Source organism: Orcinus orca, chromosome 1, assembly GCF_937001465.1.
Source record: "Orcinus orca chromosome 1, mOrcOrc1.1, whole genome shotgun sequence".
Classification (NCBI taxonomy): domain Eukaryota; kingdom Metazoa; phylum Chordata; class Mammalia; order Artiodactyla; family Delphinidae; genus Orcinus; species Orcinus orca.
Window position 1 is genome coordinate 163,284,936 of NC_064559.1, and position 26,585 is coordinate 163,311,520.

The following is a 26,585-nucleotide window of genomic DNA, read 5'->3' on the forward strand; positions in this document are numbered from 1 at the left end:
ACGACTATCAAAGAAAGCCAGAGCTAGACAATAGTTAAAGAAGTGAAAACAGATTTTATTCAGAACTTCTGCAGTAGGAGAAAACTTCTTCTGCATAGAACCAGAGTCAGCTCTGAATACACCATGGGCTATGTGGGCAGGGCGGGGGTTGGTAGATGGAAAACTACAGAGAGGAAACATCAGGAGCAAGGGGGGATTCCACCCAAACTGACCTACTAGAGTTATTGCTGAAGGCAGGTGAGGGTGATCAGATATCACCTGGGGGATGATGAATGGTAAGGACAGATTGGGTATTGTGATCAGATATGGAGGATGAGGGATTCTGAGTTAATTGACCTAGCAGGATTCTTGCTAAAATTGGACAATGCAGAGATGAACACAGTAGTCCAAGAGACAAGGCCTATTTGAAAAAGAGTTCAGGGGAGTCTGAGTAGAGTTCGGGGTAGGAGAGAATCTTTGTCACAACTCAGCCCAAGTTCTTGGGCCAATAACTCTTTTTCATCCTTTTAAATTATTTATTTATTTTTAACCTTTTGTTGATATTACTGTTGTAAATCACCTAAAATTTTATTTTAGGATATGTTTTCATACATTTTAAATGATAATGTCATAAACTTTTAAATTGGAAAGAAGTATGCTTCATAGTTTGATCTGAATCTTTTTAGGTTGAAACACTTTAAAGGCATTTTAAGTGTGTCACTTAACAAGATTAAGATAACTCAAAGAAGTTATTTTATAAAATAAATTTTGTCAAGAGAATGATGTATATATTTTAAATTCTTGTTGTAATTTCACAGGTGAACTCATAGGGAAAAAGTTCTGTTCCAGCGCTGAAAACATTACTGGTTGTCAAAATGTCCATGAACCCTAATAAGCAGCAGAGAGTCTATTGTTGCCTGGTAGAATTGGACCTCCCCAAATGTTATCTATAAAATCTCTCATTTCCGTATTTACAGTGCTTATGCTCTTTTTATTACCTCTCCTTTGTCATGTTCTTGAGGGGTTAGTAGAGTTTCTGCTACTGAGCAATATTTGTTTCTAAAATCAGTGTTGAGATAGTTTCCCTTGTACCTTACTGAAGTACTGGCACATTGTGTCAGATGTCTGACGAGCATTGGGGGCAGTGATGGTTAAAGGTATAGATTTGTTGTACCATAACGCCTTCAGATGTTTATCTGGGCAATTCATCCCTATTATATTGCCTTCCTTGCCTCATTTTCCTCTTATTAACTCTACAACCTTGTATAAATTGTTTAACTTCTCTTAAGTCTCAATTTTCTCTTCTGTAACAGGATTATTATGAAGATTAAATGAGGTGATATACGTATAGCATTAGAAGAGTACCTTGAATGTGCTGAACAGTCAATAAATGTTAATGGTAGTTATAGTAAAACAGCTTCTCATTTAGCGTTTACCTTTAAAATAACTGAAGAAAATTCAAATGAGCATTAGAATTTTTAACTATAGCTCCATATAATTGATTGCATTTTCATCATTTAGCTAAGAATTTTTAAAAATTGAAAAAACCATCTATACAGAAAAATGTAAAAATTCGAGTATTTGATGACAGAATTTTAGCATAAGCATTAAGTTTTGGTGATATGTACTGATTCTATTATCAGAACTTTGAATTTTTCTTTTTGCTCCAGGGGCATAAGGAAATGGTGGCAGGCACTTCCTCCTAACAAGAAGGAACTATTTAAAGAAAGTGTAAGGAAGAATAAATGGAAGTTATTCCTTGGTTTGAGTAGTTTTGGATTGCTTTTTGTAGTATTTTATTTTACACACCTGGAAGTGAGTCCAGTCACAGGAAGGAGCAAGCTTCTATTACTGGGGAAAGAACATTTCAGACTTTTATCAGAACTGGAATATGAAGCAGTAAGTAGAAAGAATTGTTTTTAACTACAGTGCTTGATGTAATACTCAAAGGAGGAAAGTTTCTTAAATATGAAAGATGCACTAGTTTTTAATTTAATCTCCGATAGCAAATTAGCATTTTTTCCAAAAGGCCTCAGACCTTTCATGCTTAGTATTCCTACTGCCTACATTGCCTTTCCTTGTATCACCCAGCTAACTCCTGTTCATCACATGTCACCTTAAATGTCACTTTCTTAGGAAAGCCTTCCTTGATTATCCTGACTGGGTTAGGCAGGGTGGCTACGTTAGGCTCTAGGGTGTATCCTTCATACAGACTGCGTTATGAATTAGTCATTTGTAGCTATGCTCTGTGCTTGGCTATATTGGGGCTAGGTCTCCTACTTTTCTCTTTGCATACTGTCCTTTTCTTTTAAAACACTTATCGTGAGGGTAACACCATAATTATTTGCATAATTATTTATCTGTTGATCTGTCTCCCTTTCTAGACTAGCTCCAGGGGGTCAGAGACCCTGTCTATTCTGTTTATCATTTCATCTTAAGTACTGGCACAGTGTACAAAGTAGTGCTTAGTATATATTTTTTGAATAAATAGATCTGTAATTTGAATTTTTGTACCTTGAAAATAAAGTAGAATAAGATATTCTCTCCCCCCCCCGCACATCAATTTTGGCTATTTATTATATTTTTTGAATGCAAAATAAAGTTGGAATTCAGAAGTCTTAACCTCCTTGGAAAGTATAGTCACTCAAGTAGTTAAACATTTTATACCACTAGTGAGTTCCTTGAGGACGGATCATCTTTCTATCTCTCGTGCTTGGCACATAAACAGTATAGACAAACCTCATCTTATTGTTCTTTGCTTTATTACACTTTTCAGATGTTGCATTTTTAAAAATTGGAGGTTTGTGGCAACGCTGTGTCAAGCAAGTCTATCGGTGCCATTTTTCCAACAGCATTTGCTTATTTCGTATCTCTAGGTCCCTTTTCGGTAATTCTTGCAATATTTCAAGCCTTTTCATTATTATTATATTTGTTAGGCAAAAAAGATTATGACTTGCTCAAGGCTTAGATGGTGGTTAGCATTTTTTAGCTATAAGATGTTCTTTAAGGTATGTACATTGTTTTTTTTAGACATAATGCTGTTGCACACAATATGCACTGGGAAACCAAAAATTCATGTGACTCACTTTACTAAGATATTCACTTTGTGGTGCATATCTCATTAAAGATATCGAGAACTGGAATTGAACCCACAGTGTCTCTGAGGTGCGCCTGTATATGCTCAATTAATATTTGTGGAATTTATAACCTCACTTGACAGCTTTGTCATGGTTAGATTTTTATTTCAATTGAGCTTCTGAGTTTGTTAATGGAAAGTTACCATAAAAAAGGAAATAACAATGGTTTTTCACTAAAAAGATTGTTCTTAATAAAGATAAGACCAATCTCTTCTAGACAGTTTATACAGAGATTTGAGATGTTTCTTAGAATAGTCTAGTTAGAAGCAAGTTTGAGGAAAGTGTTCTGTTAAGATTGAGAAAGGCCTAGTGTTAAATTGGTGTTATCTTCTACCATTTATATCACTAAGAAGCTTTAAAAAATTATATACATGTACGTATATTTTTTTTCTTATTTTTTAGCCTACAAATGTAATACCTGTTTGTTATGAAAATTCAAACACATGCTCTTATGGGATTATTATAAAGTACTGTAATTACATATAATTTTGTTTGTTGTATCTACTTCAGTGTTTTTCTTTGTTTCAGACAGTTTACACTGGTGACTTGTGCTTTTAAAAAATGCTATATAAAGACTTTCAAATTCATATTCTATAAAATCATGTTTTTAATGCATCTCAGTGAGGAAGGTTATGGACTTCTTGATTCATATATGAAAGAAATTATACATTTTATGGAAATTTAATATTTTAAGAACATCCTCACTTTTCGAAGTACACTTGAAAGAGTCTCATGAATATAGCTTCAGAAAAAGTGTCTTCATATGGTGGTTAGTCTTTTTTTTTTTTTTTCTTTTATTTAATTATTTTAACTTGATGTGAAAACCCTGCCAGCTGGCCAGTATTCATATGTTCCTCTAACTGCTGTAAAATGATCTGAGGGTCACAGGAGCCCAGAAAATTCTTTATTTCCTGGTGCCTTTTTTCCGAGTGGGGCATGAGCATTAGACAGGCTAATGCAAAAGCTGGAAGCTCTAACTGGACATACTGCCTGGCCACTCTGATCAGGTCAAGATCATCTGAAACTGGACATTCTAGCACAGCGCTGAGACTCTCACAACAATCTGACAGCTGACTGGGGCTTAAAGGACAAGAGGCTGAAAGTAGCGGGTGGTTAGTCTTAATCAGCATAATATAGAGAAAATGATATGCCCATTAGTTCTAAAATTTTAGTAATTTCAATCTGTCTGGCTAAAACACTTTAAAATTAATGAAGTGTCCTTTTTTGGCGGAAGTTTAACTTTCTTAATAAGTATAGGGTGTTTTTCTATTCAGTATGTTATGAAAGTAATTTTCTTTTGTATTTTACTTTCTTACATGAAATCTTTCTGTTCTCTAGGCAATGTTTTGTTTTCTAAAATATTTAGGAAATTAGAAATAATATTAAGCATTTTATTTGTTTATAGGCTAATAGAAAAGATGAGTGAATTTTTATTTCAACCAATTTATATGAAAAATCTTAGTTATTAGAATTTATTCTCTTTGTGAGAAACCAGATTGCCTTTGCATAAATAATTCAAATTTGAAATTTTTTGAGTATTTAATATGTGCATATTTTTACATATTTAGAAATTAAAGTGTTCAACAGTAAGTGCCATATAGCACTCCTTAAAGCAACATAAACATTTTGTAGAGCTAACACTCTCTTAGAGACTACTTTTCTTTTTAATCTTTCAGTGGATGGAAGAATTTAAAAATGATATGCTAACTGAGAAAGACACCCGATACATGGCTGTTAAAGAAGTGGTTCATCATTTAATTGAATGCAATAAAGACATTCCAGGGATCTCTGAGATCAATTGGATAATTCACGTGGTTGATTCCCCAGATATAAATGCCTTTGTGCTTCCAGTACGTAAATGTTACCCAGCTTAATTTTTAATTGTTAAATTTAACGTCCTTGTTTTTTATGTTGTTCTAATTCCTTACATTATTTTCATTATGGTGCAGAACGGACAAGTGTTTATCTTCACTGGGCTTTTAAATAGTGTGACTGATATTCATCAGCTGTCCTTCCTTCTGGGCCATGAAATAGCACATGCAGTACTTGAACATGCCGTAAGTACCTAAAATGAATGTTCAGTTGTTGAAACACTTCTTTGAAATTAGCAAGTTAAATCTTTTAGAGAACTGAATCTTTTCAGTTATTTTTTATGATGAAATTTTAGTTTTTAATAATTGACTAATTCTGTTACCTGAGAAAGTATGATTGGCTAATTTTGAGAATTTTTATCATCTTTAGTGTTTGATACTGAATAATTAGTGTTTCTGTTAAATACTATTTTTATCATCTGTCTTTTTTGCTAAGAAGTGATTATTCTCAACCTGTAATTATTTCAAATTAGATTTTAAACTTTCCATAATTATTAACATACTTAGAATCTAGTCAGCAAATCAACTGTAGGAAAGTGATATTACTATTCAAGTGGTAAATGTTTTCTTACTTCTTTATTCATTCTCAGAGGATAGCTTAGAGCATCTTTGAAAATGTCTAGAATGATATGCCATGTATAATTAATGCAGAGTAATAATAATGATACCTTGCCATTTTACAGTTTACTGAGTTTTTTAATACCTTCTTATTCATAATTTTAATACTATCCTCATGAGGTAGGTATTTAATATCCCTATATTACAGGGGTCCTCAAACCCCGGGCCGTCGACTGGTACTGGGCTGCACAGCAGGAGGTGAGCGGCAGGCGGGTGAGCGAAGCTTCATCTGCCGCTCCCCATCGCTCGCATTACCCCCTGAACCATCCCCCCACCATGTCCGTGGAAAAATTGTTTTTCATAAAACCGGTCCCTGGTGCCAAAAAGGTTGGGGACTGCTGCTATATTATATACGAGGTCTCTAATGTTTAAAAACATGACTAACGTGACAAACTGGTGGAATTGGAACTTTGATCAAGGTTTTCTGTTTGCAAGTCTGGCACTGCTTCCTCTCCCCACAGTTACCTGGCTGTTGGCAGCACTTTTCTCATAGATCATAGAATTCAGGTAGATTTATATACCCTTGTGAATATACATCTGTTTGACTTGGTGTGAATCTAGAAAAATAATATATTTGTTTACTCATATTTTTATTTTTATTCATTAAAAATTGTGCATGGCTCATTTGTTTACATGATTAGAGAGAGGTGTATTTTTTAATTGAAAACACAAAGGTAAATAGTGGAAGGATTGTGAATATATCAGAAATGCAAGTGGAAATGATAATGTTATTAATCCCTCTAAATGTCATCTCAAATTCTGTCTTTTCCTTAGAGTATCAATAAGATGAGGTGGGCCAAAGTTGTGCTATTCTAGAGCGCAAATAGCACATTTTTATTTATTTAATTTATTTATTTAATTTATTTATTTTATTTATTTATTTATTTATTTATTTATTTTATTTATTTTATTTCTTCTGAGTTACAGGAAAATAGAAAAAAAATTCTTCCTTAAACGGATACATACAAGAATAAATCTAAGCAGTTGAAATACGTTATATCTTTCTAGAAATGGCTTTATAACTGCAAAATCAATCAATTTTGGCCATTTTTAGTTTTTAAAAGGTGTTCATTTCAGCACATTAACTTTTCTGGCATCTGGGTCAGTGCCTTGTTCAGCATAATGTTGTCATCTCTATCGGTGCAAGAGCAATAATTAGGCGAGACATAAAAAGCAAATGGTCTTAAAAATAGGAAATAGTTATTAATATTTCTTTGTTAGAGGTCTTAGACACTGTCAATACTATGTTTTCTCTTTTAGGAGTCTCCATTTTATGTTGTTTTCATTATTTCACAAATACAAATTTAAAAAAATGTTTAGTTTTCTAAGATTATGTAATAACAATTATATTCTTTAATAATTAATTACAAGGATTTTCTCTTCTATAATGACTTCATCATTTAGTGCTAAAATAATTCCATAATTGTTTTTCATGAGTCTTACAATGAAGCAAAGAATGCTTTGTGAAGGCAGATTATATTCAGAAGTATTCTAGGCGATTATTTTTAGTTGTTAGCCATGTTTCATACATTCAAGTAATGATTCCTATATTATCAGTATCAGCACTACAATAACATTTATTCAGCAACTTTAATGAGGAACAATGAACAGTCCAGTGCATTAAACTTATATTTAGATATTACTACTCCAAACAACTATTTTAAGTAAAACATTTTTTGGTTACTGCTATAAGTAAATACAAAAAAATCATATAACTGAATTTCCTGGTGGGAAATACCAGGCTGATAAAGTTGCAGACTTGCATGACTCTTCACATATTAGGTCATGAAGTCAAAAGACTTTTATTTAAAAAATAAATTTCTAATATTTTCCTGAATTGTTCCTTGTTTTAACTGCTTCATATGTTAGGTAGTGTTTGGTCTCTGTCTAAAAGTCTAAGCATAATAAACATATTTATTTGATTTTTTAAAAAGATTTAGTGACTGTATTAGAAACTATAACTTCCTGGGTTTGATTCCTTGTTCTTTTACTAATTGCTTTTTGAATTTGGGCAACTCTTTTAATCTCTCTTCATCTTAGTTTATCTATAAAATAGGGAACAATTGTACCTATTTTACAAGATTATTATGCTTGTTAATATAAGACACTGTAGGTTAATGAACCTGTCATTGTATCTGAATGGTGGTAGTGGCTCAAGTAGATATTAGTTGAATGAATAAATGAATGCATAAGTATGTACACAAGAGATGGGAAAAACAGACTGGGAAAGGATAAAGCACACAGAAGAAAACGAATTTGCAGTCTTACGTGGCGAAGTTCAGTTAAACACATGTAATTATTTAATGTGATTACACACGATGAACTAGAAAATGTTAGCATGTACTATCTGAATTTATTAAGTGTAATTTTCATTATTTTGATTTTTCTCAGGCAGAAAAGGCTAGCTTGGTTCATTTCCTGGATTTCCTAGGTCTGATTTTTCTCACAATGATTTGGGCCATTTGTCCTCGAGATAGTTTGGCACTTTTGGGCCAGTGGATTCAGTCTAAATTGCAGGAGGTAAGTCTGAAACAATAAGTTGAATTTGCAATGGCCTGTGGTGAGGACATTTTACTGTAAAGGAAAAAGTACCAGAAATGTTTTCATACATTATCATGAGTCTTGCCACGAAAAACGGGTGCTAATTTTTGGTGTCTTACGTCTTCTTATTTTTAGGGGATATTCTTTTTTTATTTTTTATTTATTGTTTCTGGCTGCATTGGGTCTTCGTTGCTGTGCACAGGCTTTTCTCTGGTGGCGGCGAGTGGAGGCTACCCTTCATTGCGGTGCGTGGGCTTCTCATTGTGGTGGCTTCTCTTGTGGTGGACTATGGACTCTAGGCGCGGGCTTCAGTAGTTGTGGCTCACGGGCTCTAGAGTGCAGTCTCAGTAGTTGTGGCGCACGGGCTTAGCTGCTCCGCGGCACGTGGGATATTCCCGGACCAGGGCTTGAACCCGTGTCCCCTGCATTGGCAGGCAGATTGTTAACCACTGTGCCACCAGGGAAGCCCTTAGGGGATATTCTTAATAGTGAGCATTCAAATTAGAAAATATTACATCTCTTTTATGATGGAGATAGATGGATTAGAAGGGCTTGGCAACTTTTGGCTAGCTTTTTTTTTTTTTTTTTTTTGCATAGTTATTGTTCTTACAGAGAGAAACCCAGTCACAACCCTTTCTTTCCTTCTGTTGCTTTACCTTCAGACGTTCCCCTTTTGTCTCCTAGTAACAGTGGTGTACTCACTGGATGACTCTCCCTTCCCCCAAATATTTGCATTTTAATGGGGAACTCTTAAAACCTGTAAACTTTTATGGGCGCAGGGTTGGCAGAAACTGCTTGACTACCCTCATCTCCTCACTCCCAGTTAAATTAATGTTGCCTGGAAAATACTGAAAGGACAGTCTTAATAGGTGTTTGTTAACTTTTGTTTTTAGTACTTATGCATAATGATAGTCATCTGATAAAATTTGAGTCCTCCATCTTGTTCAAAACAGTACACTACTGAAAGGAGGTCTTGCAATCTTAATATCTGCTTTGTTTAACTATGATTAGCTATTTTATTTTATGTCTTTCATCAGATATTTCTTCTTGTCCTGGGAGGTTTGGTTATTTAGGAACAATCTGTTATTTGTTTATTCAGTGATTTGTGGAGCACCCATCAGAGTGCCATCTGGGTGCTGTTTAAATCCAATGTGTAAAATTCTTTGAGACAAATTGCTTTAGAAATTGAATAACTGAGTCTTTTATTCAGTGTTAGCATATCATTTGGTTTCATTTATATTGAAATAAAGGTTCTTAAACGGAAAAAGAAAGAATGGTTATTGCTTAGATTATAGAATCTCATAGTTTGAATTTTATTTTTATCATTGATGTGCTGGGAAGTCAGAGAAGGTAATGTAGTTTTCCCCCCATTTATCAATAAATAGCTTTTTCTGTAATGGAATCAGGAGATTAAGTCATAAGAAAGATAACTGGAAGCTGTTTCTCCCTTGAAATACTTGATGATCCTGCTATTTGAGTATAATTCTTTAATAATTAAACTGAAAACGAAGTAAGGGTTACTTCTGTTTGAACTCTTTTTCCCTAAACCAGGACCCTGTCCCAGTAATTTTGGTGACAAGGAAGTATTTCTTTCTCTGGAAGCTTGCTCATTGTCATTGGAGAGCAGAGGGGAATGCTGATAGTGAAGTTCTCGAGGGGGAATTGCTGACATTTTTTTGTCAGAGAAAGGAAGAGAGGAAGGAAGAAGTAGGGGGCCCTCACTTAACTGTCTGGGTACAATGTAGCAGCCCTCATAGAGCGCTACCAGGTAGGGTTTTGAGAGCTATTAATAATGATTATAGTAGCTAACATTTATTGAGTACTTACTGTATTGTAGGCACTAGGATAAACACTGTAGATTAATTTTGTACAGGGCTTAAGAATACAGGCTCTGATCAGATGGATCTGTGTTTGAATTTAATCTCTATTAGACCTAAATTTTATAGAACTTCAGCAGGTTACTTCACTTATTATAGGTTTCAGTTTCTTTATCTGTAAGTTTGGATAATAGTAGTGGCTAACTCAAACATTATTGCGGGTTTAATTATACATTTAAAGCAGCATTTCTCAATATAGGCACTATTGACATTTTGAATTGACAAAGAATTGACAAGATAATTTTTTGTTGTGGGGAATTGTCCTCTGCATTGCAGAATGTTCAGTGGCTTCTACATGTCTAGATGCCTCTACACATCTGGCCTCTACCCACTAGATGCCAGTAGCACTCCCCCCTCTCTTCCCAGCCCCAGTTGTGACAATCAAAAATATCTCCAGACATTTCCAAATGTCCCTGAGGGACAATATCACGTCCAGTTGAGAACCACTGATTGGAAGCATTTAACACAGTACCTGGTACCAAGTAAGGACTCAACAAATGGGAGTTATTATTGTTAATTATTATTTGCTCATTTTATTCTCTCTGCAACTCTAGGAGTTTGGTACTGTTACTGCTCCATTTTACATATGATGCTATTGGGCTTAGAGGCGTTAAAAAATTAGCCCAGAACTAATAGTTAATACACATCAGCATTTGGGCTTGAACACGTTTCTTTCCTTTTAAAGCCAATGTTTTTAATTGGTTATACTACCGGCAGATTCGTTGGGACACCTGCAGACTGCTTATGGAAAGTGCAGACACTATATAATATAGTTCAGCAACCTAAAACAGACATGATCGAGAAGGAAGCAAGTCATATCTAATGGTCATATACAATGGATTAGATTGATTTTACTATTTCTAGCCATTACTGACATGCAGCTACCTCTGAAAAATTGCTTCCCCAATTAATAGCTCTTCTTTCAAAAATCCTGCCTATTGATCCATCTTCTACAAAGTTTTAGTACTTACTGAAAATTAGTATTTAACTGGAAAGCATTCACATAAATACAAGTGATTAGGAAAATTACAGTTATAATATCTATTTGTATTCTTTTATTGAAGTTGGAAGAAAAGTTCATTTTCCTAACTAATCGATACTTGGAAAACAAAGAGGAAATTAAGATAATATGTCAAAGAAAGACCATTCTGCTATATGGTTAATTTTCTAACTGAAATAAATCCTCTAGTAGTGTCACTGGCTATTATATAGCTATAGTTTTTCAATTTTCTTTTAAAACTGCAAGATCACAATGTTCCTTGGTCATATTAAAAATCCTGCATCAATAAGCTTTCTTAGGGAATCCTCTACATAGTAAGTAGAGATTATAATTGGAAAAATACAAGTCCACTGTATGATACTGTGGACTCTCCAAAAGTTTGCAGGCATGGTTTTTTCCTATTCTTTCCATGTTTTAAAAATATTAATCTCTGGGCATCCCTGGTGGCGCGGTGGTTGAGAGTCTGTCTGCCGATGCAGGGGACACGGGTTCATGCCCCGGTCCGGGAAGATCCCACATGCCGCGGCGCCGCTGGGCCCGTGAGCCATGGCCGCTGACCCTGCGCGTCTGGAGCCTGTGCTCCGCAACGGGAGAGGCCACAATGGTGAGAGGCCCGCATACCGCAAAAAAAAAAAAAAAAAAAACTCTGATGGAGGAAATAAAGGCTGCACTTTGTTTTATACCATGGTGTTCTTTAAATGTTTATCATGGAGAGCATAAAAGCTATATCCTAGGTACTTCATGAAATTAATTTTTAAAATCTCATTTTTTGCTCCTTTTGTTATGAAATAGCCTTAATGGAACTTTTCTTTCTTATTTCTTCTTAGTTTATGTTTGATAGACCATATAGTAGAACACTGGAGGCTGAAGCTGACAAAATTGGACTACAACTTGCTGCAAAGGTAAAATATTTAGTAGTTGAGAATACACAGTGTCCTTCACATAGTAAAAGATAAATGTGTATCATCTTAATGAGGTTTGGCATGGGCATAGAATGAAAGTTGGGCTATATATAATTTTTCATTAATACCTTTTTAAGTCTGTGCCCTCTTTGTTATCTTTATTTTATTCCTTTCCCTTAGTTTGCTGATCTAAGGAGGCTTTTTGAGTAAGTAAGATGATGTGTAGCTGTTTTTCCCCACTTGGAGAAAGGTTTACCTTACTGTAGCTGTATTCCTGGCTAAGCAACCTGAATTTTCACCATTTAAATAAACGATAGAAGAGCAGGCTTATTACTCTGTATCTTTCAGACTATTTTTGTTGCAGCAGATGGCTTATTTTTGCTAGCCACAGAGAGCAGCTCTGGGCCTTTACTCTGGTTTACGTTGGCTTTGTTCATATCTACCTAACAGGGCACTTCATGCCTGGCTGCTGTTTTTAATCACCTGTGATAACTGCATATTATTAGTAGGATTTAGCATTAAAAGTAAAACTGTATTTTTAAAAATAAATGAAAACAGTGCCACTTCACATATTAAATTCAAATTGTATTTGATTCTTTGTTGAGTTTTCAGTAGTTATTAAAAGTCCTAACTATTGAAAATTACTATTATCTGAATTTCTCATTATGAGTTTTATGGATTTAATTTCATAAATCAAGATATTAGTCATTCACAAAAGCAGTGTTCTTTGAATGTTACATAAGTAGAATTAAGTGAATTATCAGACTGCATAGATTAAGAGGTTCCCAAATGATGGGCCACAGATTGGCTCTATCAAGAATTTCCTAATTTTAATGTACTACAGTCTGTGAAATTTTCCCTCTAGGTAAGTGCATTCTGTGTTCTGATTAAGAAATCTTTGCTTATTTCAGTAAATTGTTCTTGTTTTATTTCCAAGAAGTTTTATTGTTTTGTTAAATATAACGAGGAGGTCAAGATAATTTTTTTCTCATGTGGTTATCTAATAGACTCTAATAGCACTATTTATTGAAGAGTTTATCTTTTCTCCACTGTACTTCAGTGTCTCTTTGTCATTAATGTGGGAGGCTATATGTAAGTCTGTTTCTGGACTCCCTGTTGTATTCCATTGGCCTGTTATTTATCTTTGAGCCAATACCACATTGTCATTGTAGCTGTGTAATAAGTCTCGATATCTGACATCTTGATGTCTTGATTTCTGTTCTCCAATGTTGTTCTGCAATATTGACTTGGCTATTCTTGGTCCTTTGCTTTTTCTTATAAATTTCAGAATCAGCTTGTTAAATCACATACCTGTACAAAAACATGGCTGGGATTTTGATGGGAATTGTGTGCATCAAATATAGATCAATATGGGGACAGCTGACTAGTGTCAACAGTATTGAGTCTTCCAATCCATGGATGGTATATTTGTCCATTTATTTAGATGTTCTTTAATTTCTCTCAGTGATGCTTTGAAATTTTTTTGTGTGTGTAGGACTTATACATCTTTTGTTAGATTTATTGCTTAGTGTTTGACATTTTTTTTTAACATCTTTATTGGGGTATAATTGCTTTACAATGGTGTGTTAGTTTCTGCTTTATAACAAAGTGAATCAGTTATACATATACATATGTTCCCATATGTCTTCCCTCTTGCGTCTCCCTCCCTCCCCCCCTCCCTATCCCACCCCTCCAGGCTGTCACAAAGCACCGAGCCAATATCCCTGTGCCATGTGGCTGCTTCCCACTAGCTATCTACCTTACTACGTTTGTTAGTGTGTATATGTCCATGACTCTCTCTCGCCCTGTCACAGCTCACCCTTCCCCCTCCCCATATCCTCAAGTCCGTTCTCCAGTAGGTCTGCGTCTTTATTCCTGTCTTACCCCTAGGTTCTTCATGACATTTTTTTTTCTTAAATTCCATATATATGTGTTAGCATACGGTATTTGTCTTTTTCTTTCTGACTTACTTCACTCTGTATGACAGACTCCAGGTCTGTCCACCACATTACAAATAGCTCAATTTCGTTTCTTTTTATGGCTGAGTAATATTCCATTGTATATATGTGCCACATCTTCTTTATCCATTCATCCGATGATGAACACTTAGGTTGTTTCCATCTCCGGGCTATTGTAAATAGAGCTGCAATGAACATTTTGGTACATGACTCTTTGAATTATGGTTTTCTCAGGGTATATGCCCAGTAGTGGGATTGCTGGGTCATATGGTACTTCTATTTGTAGTTTTTTAAGGAACCTCCATGCTGTTCTCCATAGTGGCTGAACCAATTCACATTCCCACCAGCAGTGCAAGAGGGTTCCCTTTTCTCCACACCCTCTCCAGCATTTATTGTTTCTAGATTTTTTGATGATGGCCATTCTGACTGGTGTGAGATGATATCTCATTGTAGTTTTGATTTGCATTTCTCTAATGATTAATGATGTTGAGCATTCTTTCTTGTGTTTGTTGGCAGTCTGTATATCTTCTTTGGAGAAATGTCTGTTTAGGTCTTCTGCCCATTTTTGGATTGGGTTGTTTGTTTTTTTGTTATTCAGCTGCATGAGCTGCTTGTAAATTTTGGAGATTAATCCTTTGTCGGTTGCTTCATTTGCAAATATTTTCTCCCATTCTGAGGGTTGTCTTTTGGTCTTGTTTATGGTTTCCTTTGCTGTGCAAAAGCTTTGAAGTTTCATTAGGTCCCATTTGTTTATTTTTGTTTTTATTCCCATTACTCTAGGAGGTGGGTCAGAAAGGATCTTGCTGTGATTTATGTCATAGAGTGTTCTGCCTATGTTTTCCTCTAAGAGTTTGATAGTTTCTGGCCTTACATTTAGGTCTTTAATCCATTTTGAGCTTATTTTTCTGTATGGTGTTAGGGAGTGATCTAATCTCATACTTTTATGACATTTTTGATGTTATAAACAATGTCATTGAAAAAACAAATTTGCCTATATATAGAAATACAGTTTGTTTTTATCATTATCTTTGTATCCAGCAACCTTGCTAAATAAATTCACTTAATTCTAATAGTGTGTAGATTCTTTTAGATTTTTACATATACATAGTTATGTTGTCTGGGAATAATAACAGCTTTATTGCTTCCTTTCCATTCTGTATACTTCCTTTATTTTTTTTTTTTTTTTACCTAATTGCAATGGCCAGAAACTTCAGCACAGTGTTGATGGTGGACACCTTTGTTTCTTCATGATCTTAGTGGAAAAGTATTCAATATTTCACCATTAATTCTGATGTTTGTTGTAAGCTTTTTTTAAACCTGACTTTTGTCAGATAAGAGTTTCCCGTCTATTTCTAATATGCTAAGAGATTTTTAAAAATTATGAATATTAAGTTTTTCAAATGGCTTTTCTGCACTTATTGATGATTTTATAGTTTTTCTCCTTTAATCTGTTAATGTGGCAAATTACAATAATTATTTTTGTTTAAAAAATGACAATTTTTTATTTTTGAAATAAACCAATTTTGTCAATTATATTAACCTTTTAATGTATTGCTGGAGTTGGTCTGCTAATGTTTAGTTTAGAATGTTTCTGTGTTCATAAGAGGTAGTGGCTTGGAAATTTCTTGTAATGTCTTGTCAGGTTTTGGTATCAACATTATGCTGATCTCATAAAATGCGTTGGGTAGTGTTCCTTCTTTGTAAGAGTTTGTGTAAGAAGAGTGATATTTATTTTTTCAATGTTTGGATAAAACCATATGGGCCTACACATTTCTTTGTGGAAGGGTATTTAATTATGGATTCAATAGATGTGGAACTACTCTTTAATAGATGTAAAACTACTATTCAGATTTTTATATCAGTTTTCATAAGTTTTGTTTTTCTAGGAACTTAGGTTTTGTTTAAACTTTCAGTATTATTGGTATAAAGTTGTTTTGATATGCTCTTCTTATATCTTTAATGTCTCAAGGATTCCTGCATTCTACAGATATATTTTTAAAATGTCCCCTTTGTTCCTAGTATTGGTGATATATACTTTGTCTCTTTGCTAGATTTTATTACGTTCATTAATCTTTTCAAAAAGATGTTTTGGCTTTGCTTATTTTCTCTATTCTATGTTTGTTTTCTATTGTTTCAGTTACTGTTGTTATCTTTATTATTTCCTTCTGCTTTGAGCTTTATCTGCTGTTCTTCCTAACTTCTTTAGATAGATACTTAAGTCATTGATTTTATGTCATTGATTTGTCATTTTCTTTTCTAATGTATACATTTATGCCTAGCCGTTTTCTTTTCAGAATATCTCGTCATATTGCAAGTGTTGATATGTTTTTGTTTTCTTCAGTTTAAAATATATTCTTGTTTTCATTGTAATTTCTTCTTTGACCCATGGGTCGTTTAGAAGTATATTCCTTAGTTTCTAAACATTTGTTGGTTTCCTTAGTTTCTAAACATTCCTTGATTTCTAAACATTTACCTTTTGTTTTTGATGTCTAGCTTAATTACAGTCTGATGGGAGAATATACTGAATGGTGAATTCTTTAAAATTTGTTCAGTTTTGCTTTATGGCTCAGCATGTTACCAAGTTTGTTAAAATGGTATGCACTTGAAAGTGGATTCTGCCATTGTGGGTGCAGTGTTCTACGTATGTCCATTTTGTCAAGTTTGTTAAATCTGTTGTTTCGGATCATCTGTATCCTTGCTGAATTTTTTCCTCTGCTTTTTTGTTTCTAGTTACCAAGAGAGGTTAGTCTCTCATGATTCTGAATTTTTCTGTTTTTCCTTTTAGTCCTATTAATTTTTACTTTTTATATTTTAATACTATTTTTAGCATACTCATATAGGATTGTTAGAGTTTACTGGTAGCTTGATCCTTTTATCAATATGTAATCCCTCTTTGGCTCTAGTAATGCTTCTCGCCTGCAGTTCTCTTTTTCCTTTATTAGTATTGTCGTGACAGCTTTCTTTTGGTTAGTGCTTGCCTGTCATATCTTACTCCATTCTTTTATTTTCAAGTTTTCTGTGTTCTTATGTGTGTGTCTGTTATAAGTAACACATAGTTGTTTTCTCGTCCTTGCTGTATTTTGGATGTTTTTAGTCTTTATATTTTTAATTTGTATTTCTTAATGACTAATGCTGTGGAGGATATGTTTATGTGTGTACTGGCCATTCATGTACCTTCTTTTGTTAACTGTCTTTTTAGATATTTTACTCAGTTTTAAATTGAGTTGTCTTCTTATTCTTACATTGTAAGTGTTCTTTATACATATGCTGGATATAAGTCCTTTGTCAAATATTTGTGCAAATATTTTCTCTTATTCTGTGACTTGCTTTATTTTTTATAGTGTGTTTTGAACAATAAAAGTTTAAAATTTTTATGAAATCTAATTTTTCTACTTTATGTTTAATTTACTCTTTCTCTAGTTTTATGATGTAGGTGCTTAGATCATTGGTTTTAGACTTTCTTCTTATTTAGAATAGCATTTAAAGCTCTAAATTTCCCACTCTGCATTGTTTTAGCTAGACACAGATTTTGATATGTTGTATTTTTATTTTCAGTTACACAGATTTTGATATGTTGTATTTTTATTTTCAGTTAAGTCAGAATATTTTCTAAAATTTCCGTTGTGATTTCTTCTTTCATCCATGTGTTGTTCAGAAGTGAGTCATTTAATATCCAGGTATTTGGAGTTTGTCTAAATGTTTATTTCTAATTAACTATTTCATGGTCAGAGAATATACTCTGTGAGAATTTAATTTTTTCAACTCTGTTGGGACTAGTTTTATGGTGTATCATTTGGTCTATTTTGGTGACTGTTCCATCACTTGAAAAAATGTGTATTCAGTATTTGCTGAGTGTATACTCTATAAATATCAATTAAGTTAAGGTAGTTTATAGAGTCATTAAATCTTCTATATCTTCTGATTTTTTGTCTACTTGCTGTTGAGTAAGGAGTTTTGAAATCTTTAACCGTGACTGTGGATTTGTCTATTTTTTCTTTCAGTTCTGTTAGTTTCTGCTTCCTGAATTTTGAAGCTCTCTATTAGGTGCATACACATGTGGGATTATTTTATCCTCTTATTGAACTGGTTGATTATTGTGAAGTATTTTTTTATTTGTCTCTAGCAATACTCTGAAGTATTTTTTGTTTGGCATTAATTTTTTTAAATTTATTTTTTATTGAAGTATAGTTGAATTACAATGTTGTGTTAATTACTGCCGTACAGCAGTGACTCAGTTATACATATATATGCATTCTTTTCCATATTCTTTTTTTTATTAATTTATTTGGTTGTGCTGGCTCTTAGTTGTGACCTGCAGGCTCCTTATTTGCGGCACATGGGCTACTTAGTTGTGGCATGCGAACTCTTAGTTGTGGCATGCATGTGGGATCTACTTTCCTGACCAGAGATCGAACCCAGGCCCCCTGCATTGGCAACGTGCAGTCTTAACCACTGCACCACCAGGGAAGTCCCTTATTTTTCATGTTCTTTTCCATTATGGTTTATCACAGGATATTGAATATAGTTCCCTGTGCTACACAGTAGGACCCTGTTGTTTATCCATTCTGTACATACCAATTTGCATCTGCTAATCCCAAACTCACAATCCCTCTCCCACCTCCCTCCCCCTTGGCAACCACTAGTCTAATCTCTATGTCCCTTTTTCTGTTTCTGTTTCATAGATAGGTTTGTGTCACATTTTAGATTCCACATATAAGTGAAATCATATGGTATTTGTCTTTCTCTTTCTGACTTACTTCACTTAGTATGATACCTCTAGTTGCATTCATGTTGCTGCAAATGGCATTATTTCATTCTTTTTTATGGCTGAGTACTATTCCATTGTATATATGTACCACATCTTCTTTATCCAGTCATCTGTCAATGGACATTTAGGTTGTTTCCATGTCTTGGCTATTGTGAATAGTGCTGCTATGAACATAGGGGTGCATGTATGTTTTTGAATTATAGTTTTGTCTAGATATATGCCCCAATCGAAAAATGCTCAGAAGACCTAAAGAGACATTTCTCCAAAGAAGACATACAGATGGCCAATAGGCACATGAAAAGATGCTCAACATTGCTAATTATTAGAGAAATACAAATCAAAACTAGAGTGAGGTACCACCTCACACTGGTCAGAATGGCCATTGTTAAAAAGTCTACAAATAATAAATGCTGGAGAGGGTGTGGAGAAAAAGGAACCCTCCTACACCATTGGTGGGAATGTAAGTTGGTGCAGCCAGTGTGGAAAACAGTATTGAGGTTCCTCAGAAAACTAAAAATAGAATTACCATATGATTCAGCAATCCTACTCCTGGGCATATATCCTGGAATTAATTTTGTTTGACATTATTTTGCTTGACATTAATATAGACCCTCCAGCTTTCTTAGGTGTTATTGTTCACTTGGAATATCTTTTTCTGCCCATTTGTTTTCAAACTCTTTCAGTTTTTGTATTTAAAATGCATCTCTTACAGATGGCATAAACTAGGTTCTTGCATTTTTGTTGTTTAACAATCTATGCCTTTAGTTTGAAGTGTATATTCAATTTATATTTAATGTAATTATTGATATGCTTGTATTTAGGTCTGCCATACTGCTATTTCTTTTATCTATTTTTTTGGTTGCTCTGTTCCTCCTTTTATTCCTTCTTTGAGTTAATCATACTTTTTAGTATTCCATTCATTGGCTTTTTAGATATAACACTTTGCATTATTTTTAATGGTTCCTTGTGGGATTACAATATGCATCTTTAACCTTTTGAAATCTACTTCAGGTTTTGTTTTTTTTTTATACAGCAGGTTCTTATTAGTCATCAATTTTATACACATCAGTGAATACATGTCAATCCCAATTGCCCAATTCATCACACCACCCGACCCCCTGCGGCTTTCCCCCCTTGGTGTCCATACATTTGTTCTCTACATCTGTGTCTCAATTTCTGCCCTGCAAACCGGTTCATCTGTACCATTTTTCTGGTTCCACATATATGTGTTAATATATGATATTTGTTTTTCTCTTTCTGACTTACTTCACTCTGTATAACAGTCTGTAGATCCATCAACGTCTCAACAAATGACCCAATTTTTTTCCTTTTTATGGCTGAGTAATATTCCATTGTATATATGTACTACATCTTCTTTATGCATTCTTCTGTCGATGGGCATTTAGGTTGCTTCCATGACCTGGCTATTGTAAATAGAGCTGCAATGAACATTGGGGTGCATGTGTCTTTTTGAATGTGGTTTCTCTGGGTATATGCCCAGTAGTGGGATTGCTGGATCATATGGTAATTCTATTTTTAGTTTTTAAAGGAACCTGCATACCGTTCTCCATAGTGGCTGTATTAATTTACATTCCCACCAACAGTGCAAGAGGTTTCCCTTTTCTCCACATCCTTTCCAGCCTTTGTTTGTAGATTTTCTGATGAAGCCCATTCTAACTGCTGTGAGGTTATACCTCATTGTAGTTTTAATTTTCATTTCTCTAATAATTAGTGATGCTGAGCAGCTTTTCATGTGATTATTGGCCATCTGTATGTCTTCTTTGGAGAAATGTCTGTTTAGGTCTTCTGCCCATTTTTGTATTGGGTTGTTCGTTCTTTTAATATTGAGCTGCATGAGCTGTTTATATATTTTGGAGATTAATCCTTTGTCCGTTGATTCGTTGGCAAATATTTTCTCCTATTCTGAGGGTTGTCTTTTCATCTTGTTTATGGTTTCCTTTGCTGTGCAAAAGCTTTGAAGTTTCATTAGGTCCCATTCATTTATTTTTATTTCTATTACTCTGGGAGGTGGATCAAAAAAGATCTTGCTGTAATTTATGTCAGAGTGTTCTTCCTTTGTTTTCCTCTAAGAGTTTTATAGTGTCCAGTCTTACATTTAGGTCCCTAATCCATTTTGAGTTTATTTCTGTGTATGGTGTTAGGGAGTATTCTAATTTCATTCTTTTACATGTAGCTGTCCAGTTTTCCCAGCACCACTTATTGAAGAGACTTCCTTTTCTCCATTGTATATCCTTGCCTCCTTTGTCATAGATTAGTTGACCATAGGTGCGTGGGTTTACCTGTGGGCTTTCTATCTTTTTCCATTGATCTGTGTTTCTGTTTTTGTGCCAGTACCATATTGTCTTGATTCCTGTAGCTTTGTATTATAGTCTGAAGTCAGGGAGTCTGATTCCTTCAGCTCCATTTTTTTCCCTCAAGAATGCTTCAGCTATTTGGGGTCTTTTGTGTCTCCATACAAATTTTAAGATTTTCTTTTTCTAGTTCCGTAAAAAAATGCCATTGGTAATTTGATAGGGATTGCACTGAATCTGTAGAATACTTTGGGTAGTATAGTCATTTTCACAATATTGATTCTTCCAGTCCAAGAACATGGTATATCTCTCCCTCTGTTGGTATCATCTTTAATTTCTTTCATCAGTGTCTTATAGTTTTCTGCATACAGGTCTTTTGTCTCCCTAGGTAGGTTTATTCCTAGGTATTTTATTCTTTTTGTTGCAATGGTAAATGGGAGTGTTTCCTTAATTTCTGTTTCACATTTTTCATCATTAGTGTATAGGAATGCAAGAGATTTCTGTGCATTAATTTTGTATCCTGCAACTTTACCAAATTCATTGATTAGCTCTAGTAGTTTTCTGGTGGCATTTTTAGGATTCTCTGTGTATAGTATCACGTCATCTGCAAACAGTGACCGTTTCACTTCTTCTTTTCCAATTTGTATTCCTTTTATTTCTTTTTCTTCTCTGATTGCTGAGACTAAGACTTCCAAAACTATGTTGAATAATAGTGGTGAGAGTGGACATCCATGTCTTGTTCCTGATCTTAGATGAAATGCTTTCAGTTTTTCACCGTTGAGAATGATGTTTGCTGTGGGTTTGTCATATATGGCCTTTATTATGTTGAGGTAGGTTCCCTCTATGACCACTTTCTGGAGAGTTTTTATCATAAATGGGTGTTGAATTTTGTCAAAAGCTTTTTCTGAATCTATTGAGATGATCGTATGGTTTTTATTCTTCAGTTGTTAATATGGTGTATCACATTGATTGATTTGTGTATATTGAAGAATCCTTGCATCCCTGGGATAAATCCCACTTGATCATGGTATATGATCCTTTAAATGTGTTGTTGGACTCTGCTTGCTAGTATTTTGTTGAGGAGTTTTGCATCTATATTCATCAGTGATATTGGCCTGTAATTTTCCTTTTTTGTAGTATCTCTGTCTTGTTTTGGTATCAGGGTGATGGTGGCCTCATAGAATGGGTTTGGGAGTGTTCCTTCCTCTGCAATTTTTTGGAAGAGTTTTAGAAGGATGGGTGTTAGTTCTTCTGTAAATGTTTGATAGAATTCACCTGTGAAGCCATCTGGTCCTGGACTTTTGTTTGTTGGAAGATTTTTAATCACAGTTTCAATTTCATTACTTGTGATTGGTCTATTCATATTTTCTATTTCTTCCTGGTGCAGTCTTGGAAGGTTATACCTTTCTAAGAATTTGTCAGTTTCTTCCAGTTTGTCCATTTTATTGGCATAGAGTTGCTTGTAGTAGTCTCTTAGGATGCTTTGTATTTCTGCGGTGTCTGTTGTAAGTTCTCCTTTTTCATTTCTAATTTTATTGATTTGAGTCCTCTCCCTCTTTTTCTTGATGAGTCTGGCTAATGGTTTATCAATTTTATTTATCTTCTCAAGGAACCAGCTTTTAGTTTTATTGATTTTTGCCACTGTTTTCTTTGTTTCTATTTCATTTATTTCTGCTCTGATGTTTATGATTTCTTTCCTTCTGCTAACTTTGGGTTTTGTTTGTTCTTCTTTCTCTAGTTCCTTTAGGTGTAAGGTTAGATTGTTTATTTGAGATTTTTCTTGTTTCTTGAGGTAGGCTTGTATAGCTGTAAACTTCCCTCTTAGAGCTGCTTTTCCTGCATCACATAGGTTTTGGATCATCGTGTTTTCATTGTCATCTGTCTCTAGGTATTTTTTGATTTCCTCCTTGATTTCCTCAGTGATCTCTTGGTTATTTAGTAACATATTGTTTAGCCTCCATGTGTTTGTGTTTTTTACATTTTTCCCCCTGTAATTGATTTCTAATCTCATAGCATTGTGGTTAGAAAAGATGCTTGATATGATTTCAATTTTGTTAAATTTACTGAGGCTTGATTTGTGACCCAAGATGTGATCTATCCTGGAGAATGTCTGTGCGCACTTGAGAAGAAAGTGTAATCTGCTGTTTTTGGATGGAATGTCCTGTAAGTATCGCTTAAATCTATGTGGTCTATTGTGTCATTTAAAGCTACTGTTTCTGTATTTATTTTCACTTTGGATGATCTGTCCATTGGTGTAAGTGAGGTGTTAACGTCCCCCACTCTTATTGTGTTACTGTCGATTTCCTCTTTTACAGCTGTTAGCAGTTGCTTTATGTATTGAGGTGCTCCTATGTTGGGTGCATATATATTTATAATTGTTATATCTTCTTTTTGGATTGAACCCTTGATCATTATGTAGTGTCCTTCCTTGTCTCTTGTAACATTCTTTATTTTAAAGTCTATTTTATCTGATATGAATATTGCTACTCCTGCTTTCTTTTGATTTCCATTTGCATGGAATATCTTTTTCCATCCCCTCATTTTCAGTCTGTATGTGTCCCTGGGTCTGAAGTGGGTCTCTTGTACACAGCATATATAGGGGTCTTGTTTTTGTATCCATTCAGTGAGCCTGTGTCTTTTGGTTGGTTCATTTAATCCGTTCACATTTAAGGTAATTGTTGGTATGTATGTCTCTGTGACTATTTTCTTAATTGTTTTGGGTTTGTTTTTGTAGGTCCTTTTCTTGTCTTGTGTTTCCCACTTAGAGAAGTTCCTTTTGCATTTGTTATAGAGCTGGTTCGGTGGTGCTGAATTCTCTTAGCTTTTGCTTGTCTGTAAAGCTTTTGATTTCTCCATCGAATCTGAGTGAGATCCTTGTTGGGTAGAGTAATCTTGGTTATAGGTTCTTCCCTTTCATCACTTTAAGCATATCATGCCACTCCCTCTGGCTTGTAGAGTTTCTGCTGAGAAATCAGCTGTTAACCTTATGGGAGTTCCCTTGTATGTTATTTGTCGTTTTTCCCTTGCTGCTTTCAATAATTTTTCTTTGTCTTTAATTTTTGCCAATTTGATTGCTATGTGTCCCAGCGTGTTTCACCTAGGGTTTATCCTGTATGGGACTCACTGCGCTTCCTGGACTTGGGTGGCTATTTCCTTTCCCATGTTACGGAAGTTTTCGACTATAATCTCTTCAAATATTTTCTCGGGTCCTTTTCTCTCTCTCTTCTCCTTCTGGGACCCCTATAATGCAAATGTTGTTGCATTTAATGTCCCAGAGGTCTCTTAACCTGTCTTCATTTCTTTTCTTTCTTTTTTCTTTATTCTGTTCCGCAGCAGTGAATTCCACCATTCTGTCTTCCATGTCACTTATCCCTTCTTCTGCCTCAGTTATTCTGCTATTGATTCCTTCTAGTGTATTTTTCATTTCAGTTATTGTATTGTTCATCTCTGTTTGTTTATTCTTTAATTCTTCTAGGTCTTTGTTAAACATTTCTTGCATCTTCTCGATCTTCCTCTCAGTTCTTTTTCCAAGGTCCTGGGTCATCTTCACTATCATTATTCTGAATTCTTTTTCTGGAAGATTGCCTATCTCCACTTCATTTAGTTGATTTTCTGGGGTTTTATCTTGTTCCTTCATCTGGTACATAGCCATCTGCCTTTTCATCTTGTCTGTCTTTCTGTGAATGTGGTTTTTGTTCCACAGGCTGCAGGATTGTAGTTCTTCTTGCTTCTGCTGTCTGCCCTCTCTCTACTTCAGGTTGATAGTGAGTAATTTCTGGCAAAATGTACAAACTTTGCAATAGTGTATTTGTCAGTCATCATGTATTCAAGCCAAGACGTGGTTCACCCTTCATGTTGTTTTCTTGATTCTGAGGATTTCCTCTTAATTTCCATTTGTGCTACTCGCTTCCAGTTTTTTTTTTTTTTTTTTTTTTTGTGCTATGCGGACCTTTCACTGCTGTGGCCTCTCCTGTTGTGGAGCACAAGCTCCGGACGCGCAGGCTCAGTGGCCATGGCTCACGGGCCCAGCCGCTCCATGAACCCGTGTCCCCTGCATCGTCAGGTGGACACTTAACCAGTGTGCCACCAGGGAAGCCCTCGCTTCCAGTTTTGTTAATGACTTGAAGCCCATAAGGCTTCAGCTTTTTGTCATCCTAATTGCTCATGGTTGAGGAGTACACTGAGTTTAAAAAAAAGAAAGAAAGAAAGAAAGATAAAAGGCAGCAGACTTACAGATTTTGCCCCCACAGTTTTATTTTTCAAGAGTCCCTTTGTGTCTGGTCTTTGCTTGCTTTTCTACAACTCTCACCCACCCTCCTTGTATCTCCCTGCCTTAAATGTAATTTAGATGCCAGTCAGGGATTTGGGTGGAGTTGACACAGAGTTTCCCATTCCTTTTGTAGTTCCCTCATTGTCAGAATTCCTCCTTTAGGTTTCTCACTGCTTTAACATCCCTGAACTATGATCTCTGGCACTTTGGCTGATGAGCCTGTTGCCATTTTCTGTAGCTTTGTCAGTGGAAGCTGGGCAACACCTTCAGGCCAGAAAGCAAGAATTCTTGTCTTATCTCTTCTGTTGAAGTTTTTCAAGATTAAATTCTCTTCTGGCTTCTGTTTTTGTACAGTTTCCATTATCTTTAAATAGTTATTTTAAATCACGTTTTTATAATTGTTATCTGCTGGAAGGTTCACATGTTTGCTTCCCTTTTCTTGCGTTAGTCAAAATTTCACCTTTCCTAAAATAATATTTTTGCAGGGCATAAAATTTTTAATTGGCAGTTATTTTCTTAGAGTATGTTAATGATGACATTTCGATTTTCTCTAGCTTATTGTTCCTGTTCAGGTTTCAGCTGTCAGTCTTTTTCTGTTCCTTTGAAGGCAGTGGGTCTTTTTCTTCCATGACTGCTAAAATTCTCTGTTTGTCTTTGCTTTTTTATTGTTTGTGTGTCTAGGTGTGCTTTTCTTTGTATTTATTGGGCTTGCTGTGGCTTATAATGTTTCACTAGTTTGGGAAATTCTCAGGCATTATTTTTTAACATATTGTTTTAGCAATATTTTTCTCTTTTCCCCTGTAGCTTCGGGATTTTTATACTTTCATTTGTCTCTTGAATTTTTTTTTTAAATTTTCTGTCCTTATCTCTCTACATTTCAGAATGTATGTTTTCCACTCCTGTCTTGTGGTTCGCTGATCTTATTTTCAGCTGTGTTCATTCTGCCATTAAACTCATTTTTGAGTTTTAAATTTCAGTTATATTTTTCCATCTAGAGTTTTAATTTGATTCTCTTTTATAAATTTCAGTTATCTGGTAAAAGTCTCCATTTTGTCATAATTTTCTTTATATTTTCTTGAATGTGTTAATCACAATTTTCTTTAAACATTCATGTTTGTTAACTTATTTTTATTATCTCTGAATCTGTTTCTGTTGCGTGTTTTTGCCTTTGGTCTTGTTCTTGGTATGCTTGCTTATTTGTTTTTAATTATGACTTTATAGTAAGTCTTTTTTTAATGAAGTATATTTATGGAATATATGTATTGTCTTTCAGATTCTTTTCCATTATAAGTTATTACAAGATACTGAGTATAGTTCCCTGTGCTATACAGTAGATCTTTGTTGCTTATCTA

The 26,585-nt window shown here is 34.6% G+C and overlaps 1 protein-coding gene across 8 annotated transcripts in view; it reads left to right on the forward strand.

The window, feature by feature from the left end:
* Positions 1 to 26,585, forward strand: part of OMA1 (OMA1 zinc metallopeptidase) — an 83,498-nt gene that overhangs the window by 15,746 nt on the left and 41,167 nt on the right. For 7 of the 8 annotated variants that reach the window (XM_033435405.2, XM_004273794.3, XM_049698963.1 and 4 more), the window contains exons 3-7: positions 1,650 to 1,878; positions 4,793 to 4,966; positions 5,066 to 5,173; positions 7,997 to 8,125; positions 11,851 to 11,925. In XM_033435405.2, coding sequence (XP_033291296.1) covers positions 1,650 to 1,878; positions 4,793 to 4,966; positions 5,066 to 5,173; positions 7,997 to 8,125; positions 11,851 to 11,925 — 715 coding nt within the window. The remainder of the gene's footprint in view (positions 1 to 1,649; positions 1,879 to 4,792; positions 4,967 to 5,065; positions 5,174 to 7,996; positions 8,126 to 11,850; positions 11,926 to 26,585) is intronic. The other variant, XM_033435408.2, reaches the window with a different exon arrangement.